Source organism: Artibeus jamaicensis, unplaced genomic scaffold (assembly GCF_021234435.1).
Source record: "Artibeus jamaicensis isolate MK-2021 breed Jamaican fruit bat unplaced genomic scaffold, CSHL_Jam_final contig_464, whole genome shotgun sequence".
Lineage (NCBI taxonomy): Eukaryota > Metazoa > Chordata > Mammalia > Chiroptera > Phyllostomidae > Artibeus > Artibeus jamaicensis.
The window spans coordinates 8,275,063-8,294,382 of record NW_026521842.1 but is presented as its reverse complement, the minus strand read 5'-3'; the positions used below and the strand labels follow the sequence as shown (position 1 = coordinate 8,294,382).

At 45.4% G+C, this 19,320-nt stretch overlaps 2 protein-coding genes and 1 pseudogene across 3 annotated transcripts in view; 2 read left to right on the top strand and 1 right to left on the bottom strand.

Moving 5' to 3' along the window:
- LOC119047016 (polycystic kidney disease protein 1-like 2) overlaps window positions 1-7,069 on the bottom strand; it is a 78,406-nt gene extending 71,337 nt beyond the window's left edge. The window contains 7 exon segments of the mRNA XM_053666783.1: window positions 2,521-2,648; window positions 2,651-2,710; window positions 4,624-4,644; window positions 4,647-4,715; window positions 4,718-4,781; window positions 6,772-6,978; window positions 6,980-7,069. Coding sequence (XP_053522758.1) covers window positions 2,521-2,648; window positions 2,651-2,710; window positions 4,624-4,644; window positions 4,647-4,715; window positions 4,718-4,781; window positions 6,772-6,978; window positions 6,980-7,069 — 639 coding nt within the window.
- BCO1 (beta-carotene oxygenase 1) overlaps window positions 1-19,320 on the top strand; it is an 88,426-nt gene that overhangs the window by 36,065 nt on the left and 33,041 nt on the right. For both annotated transcript variants that reach the window (XM_053666566.1, XM_053666567.1), the window contains one exon: window positions 18,454-19,283. The gene's annotated coding sequence lies outside the window, so the exon portion shown is untranslated. The remainder of the gene's footprint in view (window positions 1-18,453; window positions 19,284-19,320) is intronic.
- Window positions 8,083-8,369, top strand: LOC128627630 (60S acidic ribosomal protein P1-like; annotated as a pseudogene).

Here is a 19,320-nt window from a genome sequence, read left to right as displayed (position 1 = left end):
CTGTCCCCTTAGCTCTTGCTGCTTCTAGGATTCTCTCCTTCATTTTAATCTTGGCTAATATAATTATGATGTGCCTTGGTGTGTCCCTTCTTGGGTCCAACTTTTTTGGGACTCTCTGAGCTTCCTGGATTTCCTGGAAATCTATTTCCTTTGCCAGATTGGGGAAATTCTCCTTTATTATTTGTTCAAATAAGTTTTCCACTGGTGGCTGTGCCTTTCCCCCTTCTGGTACCCCTATAATTCGGATGTTGGAGCGTTTAAAGATGTCCTGGAGGTTCCTAAGCTTCTCTTCATTTTTCTGAATTCTTATTTCTTCATTCTTTTCTGTTTGATCATTTTTTTTCTTCCTTCTGGTCCACTCCCTTGGTTTGAGTCCCAATTTTCTTTCCATTACTATTGGTTTCCTGTGTATTTCCCTTCATTTCAATTAGTTTAGCTTCCATATGTTTCTCTAATTTGTGACTAAAATCAACCAGTTCTGTAAGGATCCTGATAACCAGTGTTTTGAACTGTGCATCTGAAAGACTGGCTATTTCTTCATCGCTTAGATCTATCGGTTCTGGGGCTCTGAGTTGTCCTAGAGCCATTTTTGGTCTATTCGTGCTGTTAAGTAAACAGAGCGAAGCCTTAGTTGTTTACCAGGACGGGGAGACCCAGGTCGCTGGTTTGTGACGCTGTGTGTGGGGGCGTGGTCAGAGAGGGAGCAATGGCGGTCCTCTCCGCTAGCCCAGCCCGCCTCAGTCACGCCACACGCCTCAGGCTTGTTTATCCGATCGGAATTGTGCGAGCCTGCTGCCCCGAGCAGGCTTCCCTTCTCACTGGTTTCTCCGCACGCAGATGCGCGACCCACTGCAGACAGCCCGCTGCGCCTCTTCCCTGTGCGCTCCGGCAGCTAGCTCACTCTTGATCCGCGCTTTCGGCTGCTCGCGCGCTCACCACGTACCGCCCGGGAATTTTTTCTTGCTAACCTGTTCCGCTGCTGGCTTCGCTCCTCATACCGGTCCAGCTAAGTATCTAGTTGTCCTTTGGACTCCGTATTGTCGATTTTCCGTGTGGCTTGGTTGTGACTGCTGTTAAAAATAGTTGTTCTTAGATTTGGTTGTGCACAGAGGCAAGGTGGTTCCTCCACCTACGTCTCCATCTTGGCGGAAGTCTCAGAATTTGCTTTTCTAACAAGCTCCTGGGTCATGTTAACACTGCTGGCCCAGGGACCCCACTTTGAGAACCACTGGTCCAATGGCATCTAGTCAAATGGCCTCAAGTTGAAGTCTACACCCTGAGAACTGTCAAAGAGTGCACAAGTTTAAGAAACCTGTGGTTACCAGAACACCAGGCGCCTGTGGAAGGGAGGACTGTAGAGAGCCCAGGCCAGAACTTTACGGTCCTGCCGACACTGATACCTCTCCCTCCGGCTTTTGCAGGTGAGTTAAATATTTACCGAGAAGCCTGGGAAAGAGACAGACAAGTACCATGGCCCTGATTTTCTCCTTGGCTTATAGTAGGCCACCTGCTTTCATGGGGTGCTGCAGGCCTGACAGCAGTCACTGCAGCAGAAAGGAGAGGGCTCCCCTCTGTCCCAGAGGGCAGAGGTTTCTGAGGCCTTTGCAGCCCTCAGGAGGGTGCAGAGAGCCCCCCATTCCCTGAAAGTGAATCATCGCCGTGGGGCAAAGGCAGCTCAGAGGCAGATTTAATCTAAGAAAAACAGGCCCTAGGGAAATTCGCCTGTGTGAACAAGAGATGCCACCGGGAGCATTTGTTCAGCATTATTCACAACAGCAAGGATTAAGACCCTCACACACCTCTCAACAGAGGAAGACACCAACCGTGGGACGGTCACACAACAGACAAAACAGATAAATCCACATGGCATGTATCAAGATGGATAGCACTTTGAGCAGAAAAATAAGATAAAGAAGGAAAAGAGAAAAATAGCACATTGCAGAATGACATGCAATATGATACCACTCTTATAAACATTAAAAGCCTGCAGAGCAATACTAGATAATGTTCAGGGTCGCATACATAGAAGGCAGCAATAACCAACGCTCATGTGATTAATACACACTGAATTCATGACAGGAGCAGACCAGGGAGGGCTTTGCAGGAGCGTCGGCTGTGTATCCAATGTCATATTTGTTTCTTTAATGAGGGAATCTTAAACAAATATGGCATAATGTTAAGATTTGATGAAGTTGGGGGCAGTGAGTCTATGGGAGTTCATTGAAATATTTTTTATTCCTATCTATATATTCAAGTATTTCAAAATTTTTTAAAAATTGAATTAAAAAGAAAGTGATATTGCTTGCACCCAAGTTGGGTGGAAAGCAGAATACCCACCTGACCCACTGGGGTTCCGTGGAGGGGTGGGTCATGGCTCCCTCGCTTACCAGCTCAGGTTTTTCGGTGTTGGAGGCTCAAGGTCACTTATGAGGATTGTTTGAGCCTTCCAAAGCCCTTTGCTGGGCGCAGGACACCAGGAGCTGTGCCGAGCTCACAGCCAGAGCCTTGAAGCCCTTGGGCCCTCCCTGCCACTTGGTCCTTTGCACTGAGCCGGCTGCATTGCTCCTCCAGGTCCGTGGGGTGCCCAGCCTCCTGGGGGCAATAATGTGGAGTGCGGTCACCATAGAAGGCATCCTGGATCTGGATGGCCTCCCTGAGCCGCAGTTCATGATGGCATTGAGGCCCTCACAGGCCAGACTCTGCCCAACACCTGTAAGGGGTAAGCTGACACTTAGGAAGCTTATGGTCATGGATGGGCAAGTTCCTGGTTGGTGGGAAGTGGAAGAGTCTCAGGGGTCAGGACTGTGAGAGGCAAGGACCCAGTGGAAGCTGCCTCAGCATGGGTGAGAGTGGCTCTGGAGCCAGACTGCCCGGGGGCAGCGCCAGCGCAGCCACTCAGTGACTTTGTGACCCTCTGCAAGTTACTTGGCTTCTCTCTGCTTCCCCTGTGTAGGGGGGAGTCTCTACTGTACTACAGGAACATTAAGAGAATTAAATGAATTTGTACATTCAGAGTATGGGCTATTAAAGTAGCAACTATTATTGTACCTATTTCAAGTACCTTACTTGAGCCTTTTCTGAAAACAATGCCTAGTATATGATAGATGCTAAACAAGCATTTGTTGAATGAGTGAGTGATTTTATTTTCTGTGGCTGCTGTAACAAATTACTACAAACTTAGTGGCTTAACACAGCACAAAATTACCATCTTACAGTTGTGAAGGTCAGAAGTCCAGAAATGGGTCTCAATAGGTTATAAGGTGTGAGCATTCTTTCTGGAGTCTACAGGAAAGAATCTGTCTCCTGCCTTGTCCAGCTTCCAGAGGCCACCTGCATCCCTTGGACTGTGGCCCCTTCCTCCATCTTCAAAGCCAGCATTGTAGCTTCTTCTGGTCTCTCTGTCTCTGACCATAGGCAAACCTCCTTAGGTTTCATCTCTGTCACTTCCCAGCTGTATGGCCTTAGACAAGGAGCTTACTCTTTTTGAGCCTCACTTTCCTTAGCTTTATAATGGGCCTACAATAGAATGGCAGAAGGTCTTCTTTTATGATGAATGAATGTACATGGAGTACCTAGCTCAGGAGTGAAACTTCTGCTTGATACTCATTAGTTCTTCATAATGTGACCTCCTCGTGCCAGGGCTCCAAGACCCTGGTGGCTGACACAGTCTGAGAGACAGACTTGTAGTTGGGGTGGCAGAGGGAGCAGGGACGTAAGGGGACTGTGATAAAAAGAAAGGGAATTTGCATAATGCACAGACCAGGGAGGGCTCCAGAGAAGCTTCCATGTTTTCAGAACTAGTCAAACAGAGGGAGTTAAGCCTATGTGCACCTAGTTAAAGCTGGGGGAGGGAAGAATGGAGCGGGGGCTCCTATGAGTGTCCAAACCCAGGACAGGGCCTAGGACCCAGGAGCTTAGAACCGTGGATGCGGCTGGATCCCGGAAGCCCAGAAGCTTCTATCAAGCTTGGCTTGTGGGTCCAGGGAGCAGAAGGAGGTTCAGCTCCAAGACCAGGCCCCACTGCAGTGACCACCTGGTGGGCAAGACCTGGTGTGCTGCCATACCCCACTCCTACAGGGCCTCTATACACAGTGCCCAGGGTCTACACTGGGAGTCAGCCATGGCAACAGCTAGAAAAGGCACAAGAGAAGGGAAGTGAGGAGTTGGTGAGATGTGGTCATGGGGGGCTCAGACCCAGGCTGACCAGGGAGCAAGAGTCGAGGGTGAATGAGCGTTTTCCCCTAGGCGCAGGTATGTGAGGAAGAAAGCCAGAGAGACGAGCGAGACTAGTAGGCAAGTAAGTAGACAGGGAGGAAGAAGATGGGAGTAGAGAGGTGGAGTGAGATACAGAGAGACCGATCATCACATAGACAGGCATTTAGAGACAGACAGAGACAGAGAAAGATGGAGAGTATCACACAGACAAAGAGATGTGGGCAGTTGGAGACACGCAGAGAAACAGAGACAGAAGTAGAAGCAAAGAGACAGAGGCCGAGAGAGAGACACGTGGAGAGAGACCGAGACAGACTCATGATCACGCACAGACAGGTGGGCATGTAGGGAGACAGAGAGGCAGGAAGAGGCAGGGGGAGGAAGTAGACGCCACAGCGGAGGCCAGCTCACCAAACTCGCAGATGAAGGCAGTGTGCAGGTGTCTGAGGCAGCCCACCTGGAAGAAGGGTCTCTCCCGATGTAGCCACAGGTGTGGGGGGCGGGGAGGCCTGCACTTCATGCCAGTGGCTATAGTTCACGTTGGAGGTGTCCAGCCACATCCCCGGCCCAGGGAATGGAACACAAGCACCAGGACTTGGGAATGTTCTTCTGACCCTTTTTCTGTAGGGGACTTGTCCCAGCTCAACTCTTTGTGTGCAGTTGGTGCTTAATCAGTGCCGACAGGCCGAAGGCCTTTCCCCTGCCAGCAAAGGGGCATTTCCTAGGCATTATCTCCCAACACTCAAATGTAAGAACGCACCCTGCACACCAGGACCCCAAGATGGAGGGCCTGTACGAGGTGGTTTTACTGAATAAGTGGTGCTTTCAGCCTTGGTGTTAAAGAGCATTTCACACAGAAAAGGGGCCTTTGTCAAGTGTATTCGGGCACTGCCGAGCTAAAATGGAAGCAGTTTTCCTCACTTCAGGACCCTTCAGAGCCTTGGACCTGATGTTCCTCAAAAAGTGTCATGTGCGTGTGTGTGTGTATGAGACAGAGAGATACAGAGGCATTTCAAGGACACTAGAGATCTAGAGAACACTAGATGTAAAACATTTAATGTGAAGACTCAAAATATATTTATTAATTTTTAAAAGAAATTCATACAAATGGTTAAACTTTTTTTAAGTGTGTAAAGGACATAAAATGAAAGCACCTTCCCTTTCCCAACCTCTGCACCGCTCCCATTATTGTTACGTTTCTTGTGAGTTGTTCCGGGCTGAGTTTTATCCGGGTATCGGCGCCCATGAGTGCCTGAGATCTGCTTACTCAGATGCCGTCATATTGCACTCAGCATCCTGTCCCTCGCTTCTTAAATAACATTAAATAACATTACCTATTGAAGATTGTTACATATCAGCCTGCTCAGATCTGTCCCCTGTAGATTTTAAATAGACCCAACTCCTTTAAGTGTATATGAATGGACGTTCAAAATGCAGAAACCCACATACTGCTGCATCAACGGAGTAAGAAACTATTCAAGAGATATTGCCTGAAGACACATTGCAGAATTTGCATCTATTGGCTGTGAATATCCCAAAATGAGCTTGCCCATCTGCTCCTTTATTAAAGCATTTCCATCCACTCTGGTATAGTTCTCTAGGTGCTTAGCCCAGACTAAGTTTCTTGTTTCCAAAACCCTGAAGTTTTCACTAAGCAGTATGAGATGGCAGGACACTTCCCCTCCCTGAATGTGTCACCTGGAGCAAGCCTGTCCCTCTTTCTGGGCTTCATTTTCCTCACCCACAAAATAAGAGTCACAGTGCCTACCTCATGGGGCAGGTGTAAGGATTAAATGCGACGGTTTATCTGCCCATGCTTTGATACATACACGCATGGTTGGGGGGGTGATTTTGGGCAAGATATGGTTCCTTCCCTTGAAGAGCTTGTTGTCTGGGAGGAAGACACCTACATAACTAAAGTCACACCAAAGGGATTCTCATAGAGGTGTGGACAGGTCCTACAGCTGTATAGAGAAGGGCTCGCCTGGCTGTGCTGGGGTTGGGGCAAGCAGCCCTCCCAGAGTAAAAGATAAGTGAGAGCTCCCAGGAGAACCATTCGAATGAGACTATCTAATGTAAATGGGGCCATGTGAAGCACTTGACCTGCTTCGGTCTCATAGGGGTGAGGGTGGGGGTGTGGAAGTGCTTTGAAAATAGCTTAGTAATTATTTCCTGAGACTCAGCTTTCTCACCTGTAAAATAGGGACAACTGATAATTTTATTATCAGTTATTATGAGGATTCCATGTGATAATGGACATGAAGTGCTCAGGATAGTGCTGTACATTATTTTAGTAAGAAACAAATATTTCATAGCTAATATTATTATTAGGGATGTGCAAAGAAGTGCAAGTTTCTAGAGTGTCAGCTCTGCCAGATTCTGTGCTAAATACTGTGCACGAATTATTTTATTTGATCCACCAAACAACCAAAGAGGAGGGTTTCCTTGCCATGAGAATGGGGCATATTAATTTGTTCTGTGGAGCTTTGCGTAGGACACAGTGGTGAGAACAGCAGCCGCAGGCTCCCGTGAAACACAGTTATCACAGCCCCACCTACCTTCTGTGGTTCCATTCAGAGCTGAGTTCCCTGTGAGCCCAACCCACTGTCCCCTGTCTTGAGAGATGTGCTTCTGTAGAAACTGCTGGGTGCCTTCATCATGGATAAAGACCAAATGGCCGCCTCGCCTCTCACACCAGTTCTGGGCATCATAGAAGGAGCAGCCCCAAAGCACAAATTCATAGCAAGAGTCTCTGAAAGTCACTTGGGGCTCTTAGAGCAAACGCTGCCCTTGGCTTAGCAATAGCGGCCATAAACCTGAGAGCAAGCCCCAGGAGGACCAGGCCTGCTGAGCTCATCCTTGAACCACCCACCACTGGAGACTCTGGATGAAGCTGGCTCTCAGTCCTTCATACGCCAGTGCCTTCACAACCATCTGCTATCCATCTTTCCCTCTCTCTTTGCATCAAATAATAGTGACTACCTCTTGTTTGAGAAACAAAGACTCAGGATGAATGTGTCTGCAGTTTTGCTTCCCCCAGCTCTTTGTTTAATGCTGGTTCCAAATACAATTAATTTCCAGAATGGTCTTCCAGAGCAAGCTAAAGCTGCTATATCACCTGTCCTCTTGTCATCTGGTCAACTGTTAGCTTCTGATAAAAAATTCCTGGCTGTTGGTTTCATATCATTTCCCTTGAAGGCCAAATGCTTCATTAGAAGCCATCAGCATGTGGGAAGAGTGTGATAAAAAAAAAATAGCAGAACAGTCAGAGTTATGGGATTGTAAAAAAAAAAACAAACAGGTTGCACTCACATCCGGTCTTATTGTCTAGAATGGCCACTGTGCCTACATGATAATCACATTCTGTCCAGCACGGCTTGAATCCTAAAGAAGACTTTTTCCCCTCTCTGATCCATTACGTTACCACTCATGACTGTTAGAGAGTAATATTTCCTACAAAATTTATTTGATATTATCATGGAAATAAGCTCTAAAAACTTCAAACCTGCCCATCCACATCTAGTGTCTAAACCCTCCAGTGGGTGTCAGTGGACTGTGGATCAAGTTCAAGTTTCTTAGCCTTGCATACAATGATCTGTGTGAACTGGCCCCAGACATTTCCAAACACATGTCTCAAAATGTGGGGAATCGGGCTGTCTTTCCCAACAAAAGAATAAATTGGCACAACCTCTCCTGTGGGCAACATGACAGTATCTATCAAAATTTACGCCCCTCTCCCCAGCTGCTAGTAAAGTGCTGATTCCTCCTAGGAAGCTAGGGCCACAGGGGGCAAGGCCCTCACTTTGTCTGTCGACAAGCACCGTGAAGCAGCTCGGGCCCAGCAGCGCGGGCCCAGCACCCACCCACACCATGGCCTCCGTCTCGGAGCTCACCTACATCTTCTCAGACCTCATCCTGCACAGCGAGGAGGTGATGGTCATGGAGGGTGAGATCAGTGCCCTCATTAAGGGTATAAATGTTAAACCTTGCAGGCCAGGCCTGCTGCACAGGCTCTGTTGGCCAGTGTCAACATGGATAGCCTCAGCTGCAGCGTAGGCTTCCCCACTGCTGCCCCAGCTGGGGAGGAGAATGTGGAAGCAAAGAAGGAAGAATCTGAGGAGTCTGATGATGACACAGGTTTGGGTCTTTTTGACTAAACCTCTTTTGTAACACATTCAATAAAAAGCTGAACTCAGAAAAAAATTTTTTAAAGCTGGTACTGAAAGAAAAACCCTTGGGTGCATTCTTGCCCTGGGACTGTGCCAGGGGCAGCTGTCACTCAAAGGCATAGAGGAAAAATAAATTTTTTTAAGCGTAAGCTCTATAATTAGCAATTCCACTTCCAGGAGTTTCACCTACAGGTAAATTCATCCATACGTGAAAATTCACACGTATAAGGTTATTTATTGCAGAATTTTGTGGGAAGGAAAAATTGGAAACAACCTACGTGTCCATTAACAGGAAATTGGTTAACAAAATGCAGTACATCCTACATATCCAATACAAAATGAACAAGTTCTCTGTATACAGATTTGGAAGGATCTCTAAGACTTTTGCTTATATTAGAAGCAAAGTATGAGACATTGTTAATGGAATAATGCCTTTTACATTAAAACACATATGGAGAGTTATTTGTATGTGTATATCTCATAAAAGACATACAGAGATTGGCAATAGTGAGTGGGTGGGGGCATGAGGCAAGTGGGAGACAGAGAAGGGAATAAACTTTTGTTTTATTGGTCACATTTCTAAAGCTTTTCTATTTTGTGCCACGTGAATGTATAACCTGTTCAAAAATTATAAATTATTTTAAAAAAAATATCATGGGCCCTGGCTGGTGTAGCTCAGTGGATTGAGTGCAGGCCTGTGAACCAGAGGATTGCAGTTCAATTCCCAGTCAGGGCACATGCCTGGGTTGCAAGCCAGTTCCCTGCAGGTCAATTCCCAGCAGGGGACACACTAGAGGCAACCATACATTGATGTTTCTCTCCCTCTCTCCTTCCCCTCTAAAGATAAACAAACAAACAAACAAATAAATAAAAATTAAAAAAATATATCATGGGCCCATCATCCCCCTCCCCTGCCAAGCTCAAAGTCACAGCTCTTCCTAACTATCTTAATTAATTGCTACTGACCTTTTCTAACACTTCCGTGTACTCCCGTGTTGACCCCTCTGCCAGGAACCACTTTCTCCCTAGTCCTTCCCTGACCACCTTCAAAATTCAGCTCAAATCTCACTTCCTTTGGAAGCTTTGAGGAACTTGCCTTGTATAATATGCTTATCCCCTCTGAATTTTGTTTTTATTTTTTTCAGTGTCTTAAAATGGTTGTTCTTATTTGTCTTTCTTTATTTCAAATATATTTTGTTGATTATGCTTTTAAAGTTGTCCCATTTTCTCCCCTTCACTCCCCTCCAACCTGCACACCCCCCACCCACATTCCTCCCCTTTAGTTCATGTCCATGTGTCATACATATAAGTTTTTTAGCTTCTACATTTCCCATATTATTCTTAACCTCCCCCTATCTATTCTCTGCCTACCATTCATGCTACTTATTCTCTGTATCTTTTCACCCTCTCTCCTCCTCCCACTCCCCTGTTGCTAACTCTCCATGTGATTTCCATTTCTGTGGTTCTGTTCCTGTTCTAGTTATTTGCTTAGTTTGTTTTTGGTTTTATGTTAAGTGTGCTTGTTAATAATTGTGAGTTTGCTGTCATTTTACCGTACATGTTTTTTTTATCTTCTTTTTCTTAGATAAGTTCCTTTAACATTTCATATAATAAGGGCTTGGTGATGATGAACTCCTTTAACTTGACCTTATCTGAGAAGCACTTTATCTGCCCTCCATTCTAAATGAAAGCTTTGCTGGATAGAGCAATCTTGGTTGTAGGTCTTTGCCTTTCATGACTTGAAATACTTCATTCCAGCCCCTTCTTGCCTGCAAGGTCTCTTTTGAGAAATCAGCTGACAGTCTGATGGGAACTCCTTTGTAGGTAACTCTCTCATTTTGTCATGCTGCTTTTAAGATTCTCTCCTTATCTTTAATCTTGGGTAATGTAATTATGATGTGCCTTGGTGTATTCCTCCTTGGGTCCAACTTCTTTAGGACTCTCTGAGCTTCCTGGACTTCCTGGAAGTCTATTTCCTTTGCCAGATTTGGGAAGTTCTTCTTTATTATTTGTTCAAATAAGTTTTCCACTTGTTGCTCTTCCTCTTCCCCTTCTGGTACCCCTATAATTCAGATGTTGGAACGTTGAAAGATGTGCTGGAGGTTCCTAAGCCTCTCCTCATTTTTTTGAATTCTTGTTTCTTCATTCTTTTCTGATTGGATGTTTCTTTCTTCCTTCTGGTCCACTCCATTGATTTGAGTCCCAGTTTCCTTCCCATCACTATTTTTTTCTTTATTTTCCTGTATATTTTCCTTTACTTCACTTATCATAGCCTTTGTTTTTTCATTTCATTTGTGACCAAATTCAACCAATTCTGTGAGCATCCTGATTACCAGTGTTTTCAACTGTGCATCTGATAGGTTGGCTATCTCTTCATTGCTTAGTTGTATTTGTTCTGGAGTTTTGATCTGTTCTTTTGTTTGGGCCATTTTTTTTTTTGTCTTGATGTGCCTGTTACACAATGAGGGGTGGAGCCTTAGGTTTTCACTAGGGTGGGGCAACCCAGGTCGCTGAGTTGTGATGCTGTATGTGGGGCAGGGGTCCCAGAGGGAGCAATGGCACTTGCTCCGCTCTCTGCTGGATTTCAGTCACTTCTCTGACTCTCTCCAAGCAAATTGGGCCCTTCTGGTGCTGATTTCCTGTGGGTGGGTTTGTGTACATTTCAGGACCCTGTGTGTCTATCGAACTCTCCTGGGAGGCTGGGAGTCTCTCCCAGTACCTCAGCCCCCACAGGTGTTTTCAATCAGTGTTTTGAGGCTTTATTTCCCCATGCTGGGACCCCGGGTTGCGAGGTCTGTCCCACTCCCCAGTTCTTCCTCCCAGTTTATCTGCGCGTGAATGTGGGACTGCCTGGTTCCACCAGCCACCTTGTGCTCCACACCCCTCCACAATCCGCTGCCTCGCTGGGTCTGCCAGCCACTGCCTTAAACGCCTGGGGTCTGCCAGCTACCACTTTGCAGCGACCCCCCTCTGCCTGGTCATCTGACTCCGCCCCTCCTACCTGTCTGGATGAATGTGTGTACTTTAACTCCTTGGTTGTCGGACTTCCATACAGTTCAATTTTCTGTCGGTACTGGTTGTTTTTGTTTCTAAGTTGTTGTTGTCCTTATTTTGGTTACGTGAGGAGGCACAGTGTGTCTACCTACACCTCCATCTTGGCCGGAAGTCTCTGTTTTTATTTTTTAATAAAAGCTTTACTAACATATAATTCACATGTCATACAATTCACCCATTTAAAGTATACAAATCAATGCCTTTTAGTATAACCATTGTATAACCATCACAATGATCAACTTTAGAGCATTTTCATCACACCAAACGGAAATTCATTATCAATGATGTAATGGTAGAAAATTGTAACAGTGGGAAATTGTAACCCACCCCATCATTCTTTTGACATTGTTTCTGTAAATGCTGACTCTGATATGTAGCTTGTAGATAAACAGCATGACTGTATAAGAATCCTAAGAACTAACTTCGAAAGATACAGATTTTGACCTTCAGATACCCCAGCTTTGGGAAATTTGCTGACCTCCAACCATGGAGCCAGGATGACTCATGTTGGATAATCACCAGACAATCAGAATAGACTGTTCTCATCTGCACATCAAGAACTTTTCAAGCCCCTCCCTTGATCTTTTTGTTCTTCTTTCCCTCTGACTCCTTATAAAAACCTCTGCCTGCACTGAGATGTGAAGATGGACTTTGAGACATGTGTCCCATCTTCCAGGTGGCCAGCACCTGAAAATAAACCACTTTCCATTACATCAGCACCTATCTATTGAGTTCAGTGTTCGTAGCAGCCAGCAGCCAGATCTGTGCACAGTTACATTCACACCTGATTCCTTCCTTCCCCAGCACCTGACAACCACTGATCTACCTTCTGTGTCTATGGATTTGCCTGTTCCAGACACTTCATGTAAATGGAATCATACAATATGATGATGACTTTTTTGTGACACTCCCTTTTCACATTAGCATAGTGTCTTTATTTTTTTTTATGATTTTTTAAAAATTTATTCACAAGTTGGTGCTCAATCCACTGAGCCACACCAGCCATGGCACTTCAGCACAGTGTCTTTAAAGTTCATCCATCTTATAGCACATATCAGTGAGTGAGTCATTTTCCTTTTTATTTTTTTGGCACTCAATAAATGTTTATACGGTAATAATTAAATGAAGAGGTTTCCAGAATTAATAAATCTCCAACTTTGTTTGCCTTCCTGAATAATGTTTATTGTTCATGGTAACTTTCAAAATTAAATAAAGTTGCCAAAATTACTATGTTACTTTAGTGGTGGGAAAATTGTTTTAACTACTAGTACCAGAGTTCTTCTGGATGCCTTCTCTTTAGGAAAACACCCACACGGGCCATTGGAGTTGGCATGGGGGAGACACCAAGGTCATAGTTTATACTATCAAAACAAAAACAACACTTGATGAAGAATCTACATAAGAAATTAATAATTCAAGGTTGGAGACAGAGCTTTACAATGTGGTAGAACCCTGGAACCTTCAAAAAGGTGTCAAGTAAACAGTTTCTTATGGCAGGGTGACCACATGGTTTAGAGAACACAGTAGTCTAATATTTGAGGTTAAGTTGTTACTTAGGCCTAACATAGTCTTTTTTTTTTTTTTTTTGCTTCCCACCCCTATTTCTGCACAGTCCTTACAATCACTCCTCTGTCTCGGTGGATTTACCTGTTCTGTACATTATCTCATATAAATGGAATCAGACAATTATGTGATCTTTGTTTCTAGTTTCTTTCACTCAGTGTAATGTTTTCAAGGTTCATGTGTTGAAGCACATGTCTGCACTTCATTCCTTTTTATGGCTGGATAATATTCCATTGTAAGCTATGGATAAACTACATTTCATTCCTCCATTCATCCATCGATGGGTTATCTTATTCTGTGACTTTCTTGAGCGGAAGAAATAATGTCTCAGAAATCTCTATCTCATAGCTGGCACATAGTAGGACGCAATGAACATTTGCCAGAGTGGCCCCATTGCCCAGCTCCCTGGGGCTGACTCTTGCCCCCCTTCTCTTTCCCAGAAGCCCTTCCAAGCCCTCTGGCATAGCCCTGCCAGAAAGAGGCCAGGGCAGGATTTGATGTCCTCGCTGACTCACAGATGGGGCAGAACCAGTCTCTTATCTGTAGGACCCAAGCTTCTAATGACTTCCATCAGAAAATAATGTGGAAGGCCCTACACAGAGATAATGTATCTTCTGGATAAAGGCTTAATTTATGTCGCTCACGGAACATGCTTGGAGGCATTTGATAAGGAACTCAAATCTGCAGGCTAAATTCCATTTTCACATTCTTTACATTTTGATAAATTGCAGACTCTGGGCACAGAATCCGCCTTGATGATGTCAACTCCCAAAGTGCCTGAACCTCTGTGTACACGAAGGAAGGAAGCAGGGATGGCTGGATGCATGCAAATGTGTTTCCAATGATCCAGTGCAGCTGTCTGAGCCACCAAATCCCAATTTTCAGGATCAGCAAATGAAAACAGAAAGAGAGGAGTTTGGTTTATATAGAACCAAGAAAAGAACCATAAAGATGGTCACACCCTGTGGCCCAGACATCCCAGTCCTGAGAATAGACCATTTTAGTCCATGTCTCCCCCAAAGCTAACTGAGACATGACTTCAGTGCCAACATTTTATTTGGGAGAGGATGCAAGAAACAGTGGTGGGGGAGGGGGGAGTACATAGCTTCAGATGAACTGATGTTTTTAATTAATCCTAGTAAATCTTTGCCCCCTGTTCAATTGAAAAGACAACATAGTAAAAAAATTCTCATGGTCCTATCACCCTAAAATATTTTCATTTGTTTGTGATTCCTTTGAATGTGTCTTGCCTTGAAGATAGAGGTTCACCCAGGCACAACCAGAGTGTATGTATAATCAGTTTCTATTGCATCCTTCCTTTTGCCACTTAACATTTAATGGTGAACCTTTTCTGTGTTGCTCTAGGGCTTTGAAATTAGCATGGTGGTAGCGGTGCCTCCTCTTTATAAGTGGACATTACTAAACCATCCCACCTCACTAGATATTTCGCGTGGTTTTTATCAATTGCTTGTCACGTGTTCAGTTTTGCTATTCTAGTCAACACTGAATATCTCTTGCACTTACCCTTTAGACTGGGCTGAGCCATCTCTGGAGGGTTGTCATAGACACTATCAATGTCCCACCTTAACGTGTCGCACTTGCCAGATAAGGTTTCTAAATGTGAGCGCCTATGGCTCTTTGCATCCCTCTGCATTCAAGGGACAGGATGGGACTGCCTGGAAGTTAATGCCTCTCAGGAGAAACTCTCATCCTTGACTGAGCAGAGCTGGTGGGCCAATCCCCCAGCTCCCTCAAAATAACCCCACAGCACATTCACATCGTCTCCAGAGTTCCCCAGCCTGTGACCATGATGGCCTAATGTCTTCCCTCCCCATTTTACTTCCCCGCTGTGCTGCTGGCCTTTCCTGGCTTCATTTCCCGAACAAACCACTTGCAGTTGAATCCTTGTCTTGGGGTCTGCTTGTGGGGAGGGCCCAAGCTTGGACCGTTCTGTTCCCACTGAGTCTGGGGTTCTTCGTTATGGCAGGAAACTCACAAGATGATGTAGCACAATGAGGCCACATGCCAGGCACTGTGCTCAACTGTGCATTTTAAATGGGAGAGTGACATGATCGGGTTTGAGTCTCAGCCAGGTTACCTGGTGGCAGCAGAGAGGTAGATTGGAGGGGTTGGGACCCATGAGCCTGCTCCCAAGAGGTACACAGTAGTGGGGGCAGTGGCTGCGGGGTAGAGGAGAGCAGGAGAGTCTGAAAGATTATTTAGGAAGTAGAAATGTGAGGACTACTATGCAGGCTATAACCTAGTACAGTTATTATTTAAATTGAAGTTTTGGTCCAGCCTCACTGATGAGCCCCTGAGGACATGGTGGAAGATTGAGGTCTTCCAGCTCATTCACCACAAAGGCACTTCCTTTTCCAACAGTAGTGCCCATAGTATTTCAGTCTCACCCATTCTGCCTCCCAAGCATGGCATATTATTAATTATTATTACTATTACTACTACTACTACTATTATTAGTATTCCTTTCTCTGTTGTTAGTCTCTGAGCTCATTGAGGTGAGGGGCTATGATTTCCCATGTTTTTTTTTGTCACCAATACCCAACATGACACTGGTCTCTGCTGTCCAGCAGGACTTTGTGGAATTAATGAATGTTCTTAAATGTGAATTGCCTAATATGTGTGATCTTTTGTTTAGTGGTAGCACTCACTCCAGGAGGCCTAGGATGGCTCTCCCACTGCCCCCTACATCCTGCTTCTGGAACAGGCCTGTGGAGAGCACAGGTTTTCTGGAGCTCACAGCCAATGCTCCTCCCTCAGGGAGGCAGCTGCCACCTTCGCTGGGACTTTACCTGTCACCTTGGACCTTGCTATATGAGATTTCCACATTATCTACTCAGCTTATCTCCCTGGCTAATTAAAGTTATCATTTAGAAGCTAACTTAATTGGAAAATTCCACAATAATTTAGATATGATAACAATATCTCTGAAAGGGAAATATTAACTCACTTTACTCAATACCTTTGTAATAGAAGATACAGAATTGCAAAATAAGGCTGTTTTTTGTAGCACAAAATGTTTCTTTTTGAATTCATCTTTTACAATACTTCTTCACTTCATGACTATTTTAAGGATGCAACACATTTTGAGGAATAAGCGGCCCCACAGGAAGGTAGTCTCCTCTTCCCGAATCCTTCCCCGAAATGATGAAGAGGACCCCACAGATCAAGTCTTCCACCCCTACCACATGTTGTAGGACCTCTGGCCCAGGGGCACAACCTCACCAAAACTCCAGTTGCTCCCTTAATAAAAAGGGGGTAACATCAGTGCCTACTAGGTCTGTGCCAGGATTAGAAGATGTGGTATATGCCAGTACAGAGCAAGGGCCACTCATGCATGAAAGCCCTTCCTTCCCCCTCCTGAAGGGAGGAGACAAAACCTTCCCACTCACCTTGGGAGCACCTGAGACCCTCCAGAGGCAGACTGAAACTCTCTATAAGACGGCTTCCCTTCACGTTCCCATTGCCTGGTTCTCTCATGCACTGGGCAGTTTTTGTCCATTTTAAGGCAGCACATGCATTATAGAAACTCTCTGTGGAACACCCACTTTTGCTCTCATATCTACTTAACCAGCAACTTGGAAAGGGGGGAGGCGTTACTACGTAGTGAGGTAGAGTATGCACTGAATAGCTGTTGACCTTGATCAAGTCCTTCCACATCTCTGAGTCTGTAAAAAGAAGGTTGCTGCCCTGACTGGTGTAGCTCAGTGTATTGAGCACGGGCCTGTGAAGCAAAGGGTCACTGGTTCGATTCCCAGTCAGGGCACATGCCTGGGTTGTGGGCCAGGTCCACAGTGGAGGACACATGAGAGGCAAGCACACATTGATGTTTCTCTCTCACTCTTTCTCCTTCCCTTCCCCTCTCTCTAAAAAAAAATAATAATAATTAATAAAATATATTTTTTTTAAAGAAGAAGGTTGCTAATGATTCCCTTGGAGGGATGTGTGGGGATTAAATGAAAGACTGTGAGACCCTTAACTTAGCATGTAACTTAGCATGTACTTGGCACAGGTCAAGTGTCCAGTGAATGGTATTTATCAGAGGCTAGAGGATGGGTCAGGAGACAGCTCCATTAGTGACAAGTCCCTTATACCACTCTTGTGTTAGTGAAGACCTAGAAAGCAGTGGTCAGGCTTCTGTGGATTCAGAGCAATGCCAGAGCTTCTTGGGGAAGAGCAGCTGCTATTGGGAACTTCCCTGCCTGGTCTCAGGAGCTGTAACCCCGGCCTTGCCTAAGGCTGAGTAAGAGACCTTTGGACCATAAGCCACTAAGGAGACAAAGCTTATCTTCCTGGCAGGAGCGCCTCTTCTGCTCCTTTTTTCATAACTGGCCCCCAATGCTTGATCAGTTAGCCAATGACAGGTAAGATTCCCCAAGGGGGGAACAGCCTAAGACAGGCATGATCATGTAGAGGCCCCAGAGAAGGACTTGGGGGGCTATAGAGAAAGGGGGTGATGGACCCTCACCCCTCAGCTTTGAGGAAGCCTGACTCCCCTGAGTTTGAGAGAAGTCTCTGAAAATTCCTTGGTTATCTGCCTCCTTTGTCTGACTTAAGCCTGAAACAATGACAGAGGGCAGTGCAGCCTTGTGCTGGAAAGGGTGGGCTCTCTGGGTGATCAGGCCTGAGAAAGGATATGTAAAATCCTGTGAAGCCTGCTTTGCTAAGAATGCTCTCAGTTAAGTGATAAAGGCCCAAGCAGGAAAGAGTTTGTTTCCCAAAGTTTTAGCTGATAGACCCTGACTCAGAAGAAGCCCTAATAGTTCTTTGCATGCTATCTATCATTTGATCCTTACTGCCTGGCAATGATTAATAAACTGTACCTGTAGTCCTGTGCAAATTAAGCCCAATGAAAGCCTGTCTAGGCAAGGGTCAGCGTGCTCTCCCCTTGAGAGAGTGGCCAGGCCACTCTGAGGTGCTCCCCGCTTGAGGGAGTAGCCATGCCATCCCTTTTCCTCCACAGGACTCAGTAGTCCATGTAAATTTATCTCATATCTCATCCATGACGCCTCAGGCACTGCAGGCCAGTGCACTCATCAAGCTGCTGCTTGTTATCTCTGTTCATAAAGAGGGAGGCTGGAGGTCCAACATGAAGGCAGTCCCATGAACCACTGCAGGGCCCCTGACCCCTTTGGGAAATTCATGTCCTTTGGGATATGCAGACTTGGCCTCCAAATAAAAAGAACATGATGGGAGCCCACAAAGGCAGAGACTGAGTCTTATTAATCACCTCTATATCCTCAGAACTTGGCATGTCATCGGTATGAATTCTAAGAAGGCACAGAATTATTTTCTTGTTTTGTTCACTGCTATATTTCCAGCATGCAGTAGATATACTCAGTAAATGTATGTTGATGAATGAATCTCTGTGAGAATGCACAAATGCTGTGCTTCCTGTAGGTTGCCTACCCCAAGCCATTCTCTCCTTTTTTCTCAGTATGGGATCCTGATATGACTCAAGTGACAACATGCTGTCCCCCGAAGAGTCTCATGACTTAGGAAATCAGGGCACCCTTGTTCCTCCTTGCCAGGAATCGGTCTGGGATGTGCATGTGCCACAGTTCAGCCAATAAGACCAAGAAAAAATTGGATTCTGGGAAAGATTTTCCTCCAGCTTAAAAGGAGAGAGACGTGAAAAGAAAATGCCTCCTTTGTTCTCATTGTATGTCCCTACTTTTACTGGGACAATTCCTGGAATGAAGGGAGTCACTCATAAACAAAACTGAACAGGCCCAAGGATGAGAAACCAGCCCTCCAAAGATGGTGATGTGGTAGATGGAACGGAGCCTGGTGAGATGACTCAGATGAGCTTCTGAGCTACCCAGGACCCCCAGATGACTCGATGTCCAAGACGAATGCACCTCTTGAGGGTTTCAGCAGATACTTACTTGGTTACTTCCAGCCAAAGCACCTTCTGTTAACTTGTTGGGCCTTCAAGATATTGTTATGGGCTGAATCATGTCCCCAACATATGAACAAGATTTGTATGTTGAATCCCTAGCCCCTGGGCCCTCAGAATGTGATTGATAATACTTTTAAGGATGTGATTAAGTTAAACAGGAGTCCGTTAGAGTGGCCCCCAATCCAATCTGACCGGTGTCCTTATAAGAAGAGGAAATCTGGATACGTGCAGATACACCAGGGATGCGTGCCCCCAGAGGGAAGACCATGTGAAGTATCCTCAGCCATCTGCCCAATAAGGAGAAAGGCCTCAGAAGAAACCGGCTCTGCCAATACCTTGAACTTGGACTTCCAGCGTCTAGAAATGTAAGTAAATAAATTTTTGTTGTTTAAGCCACCCAGT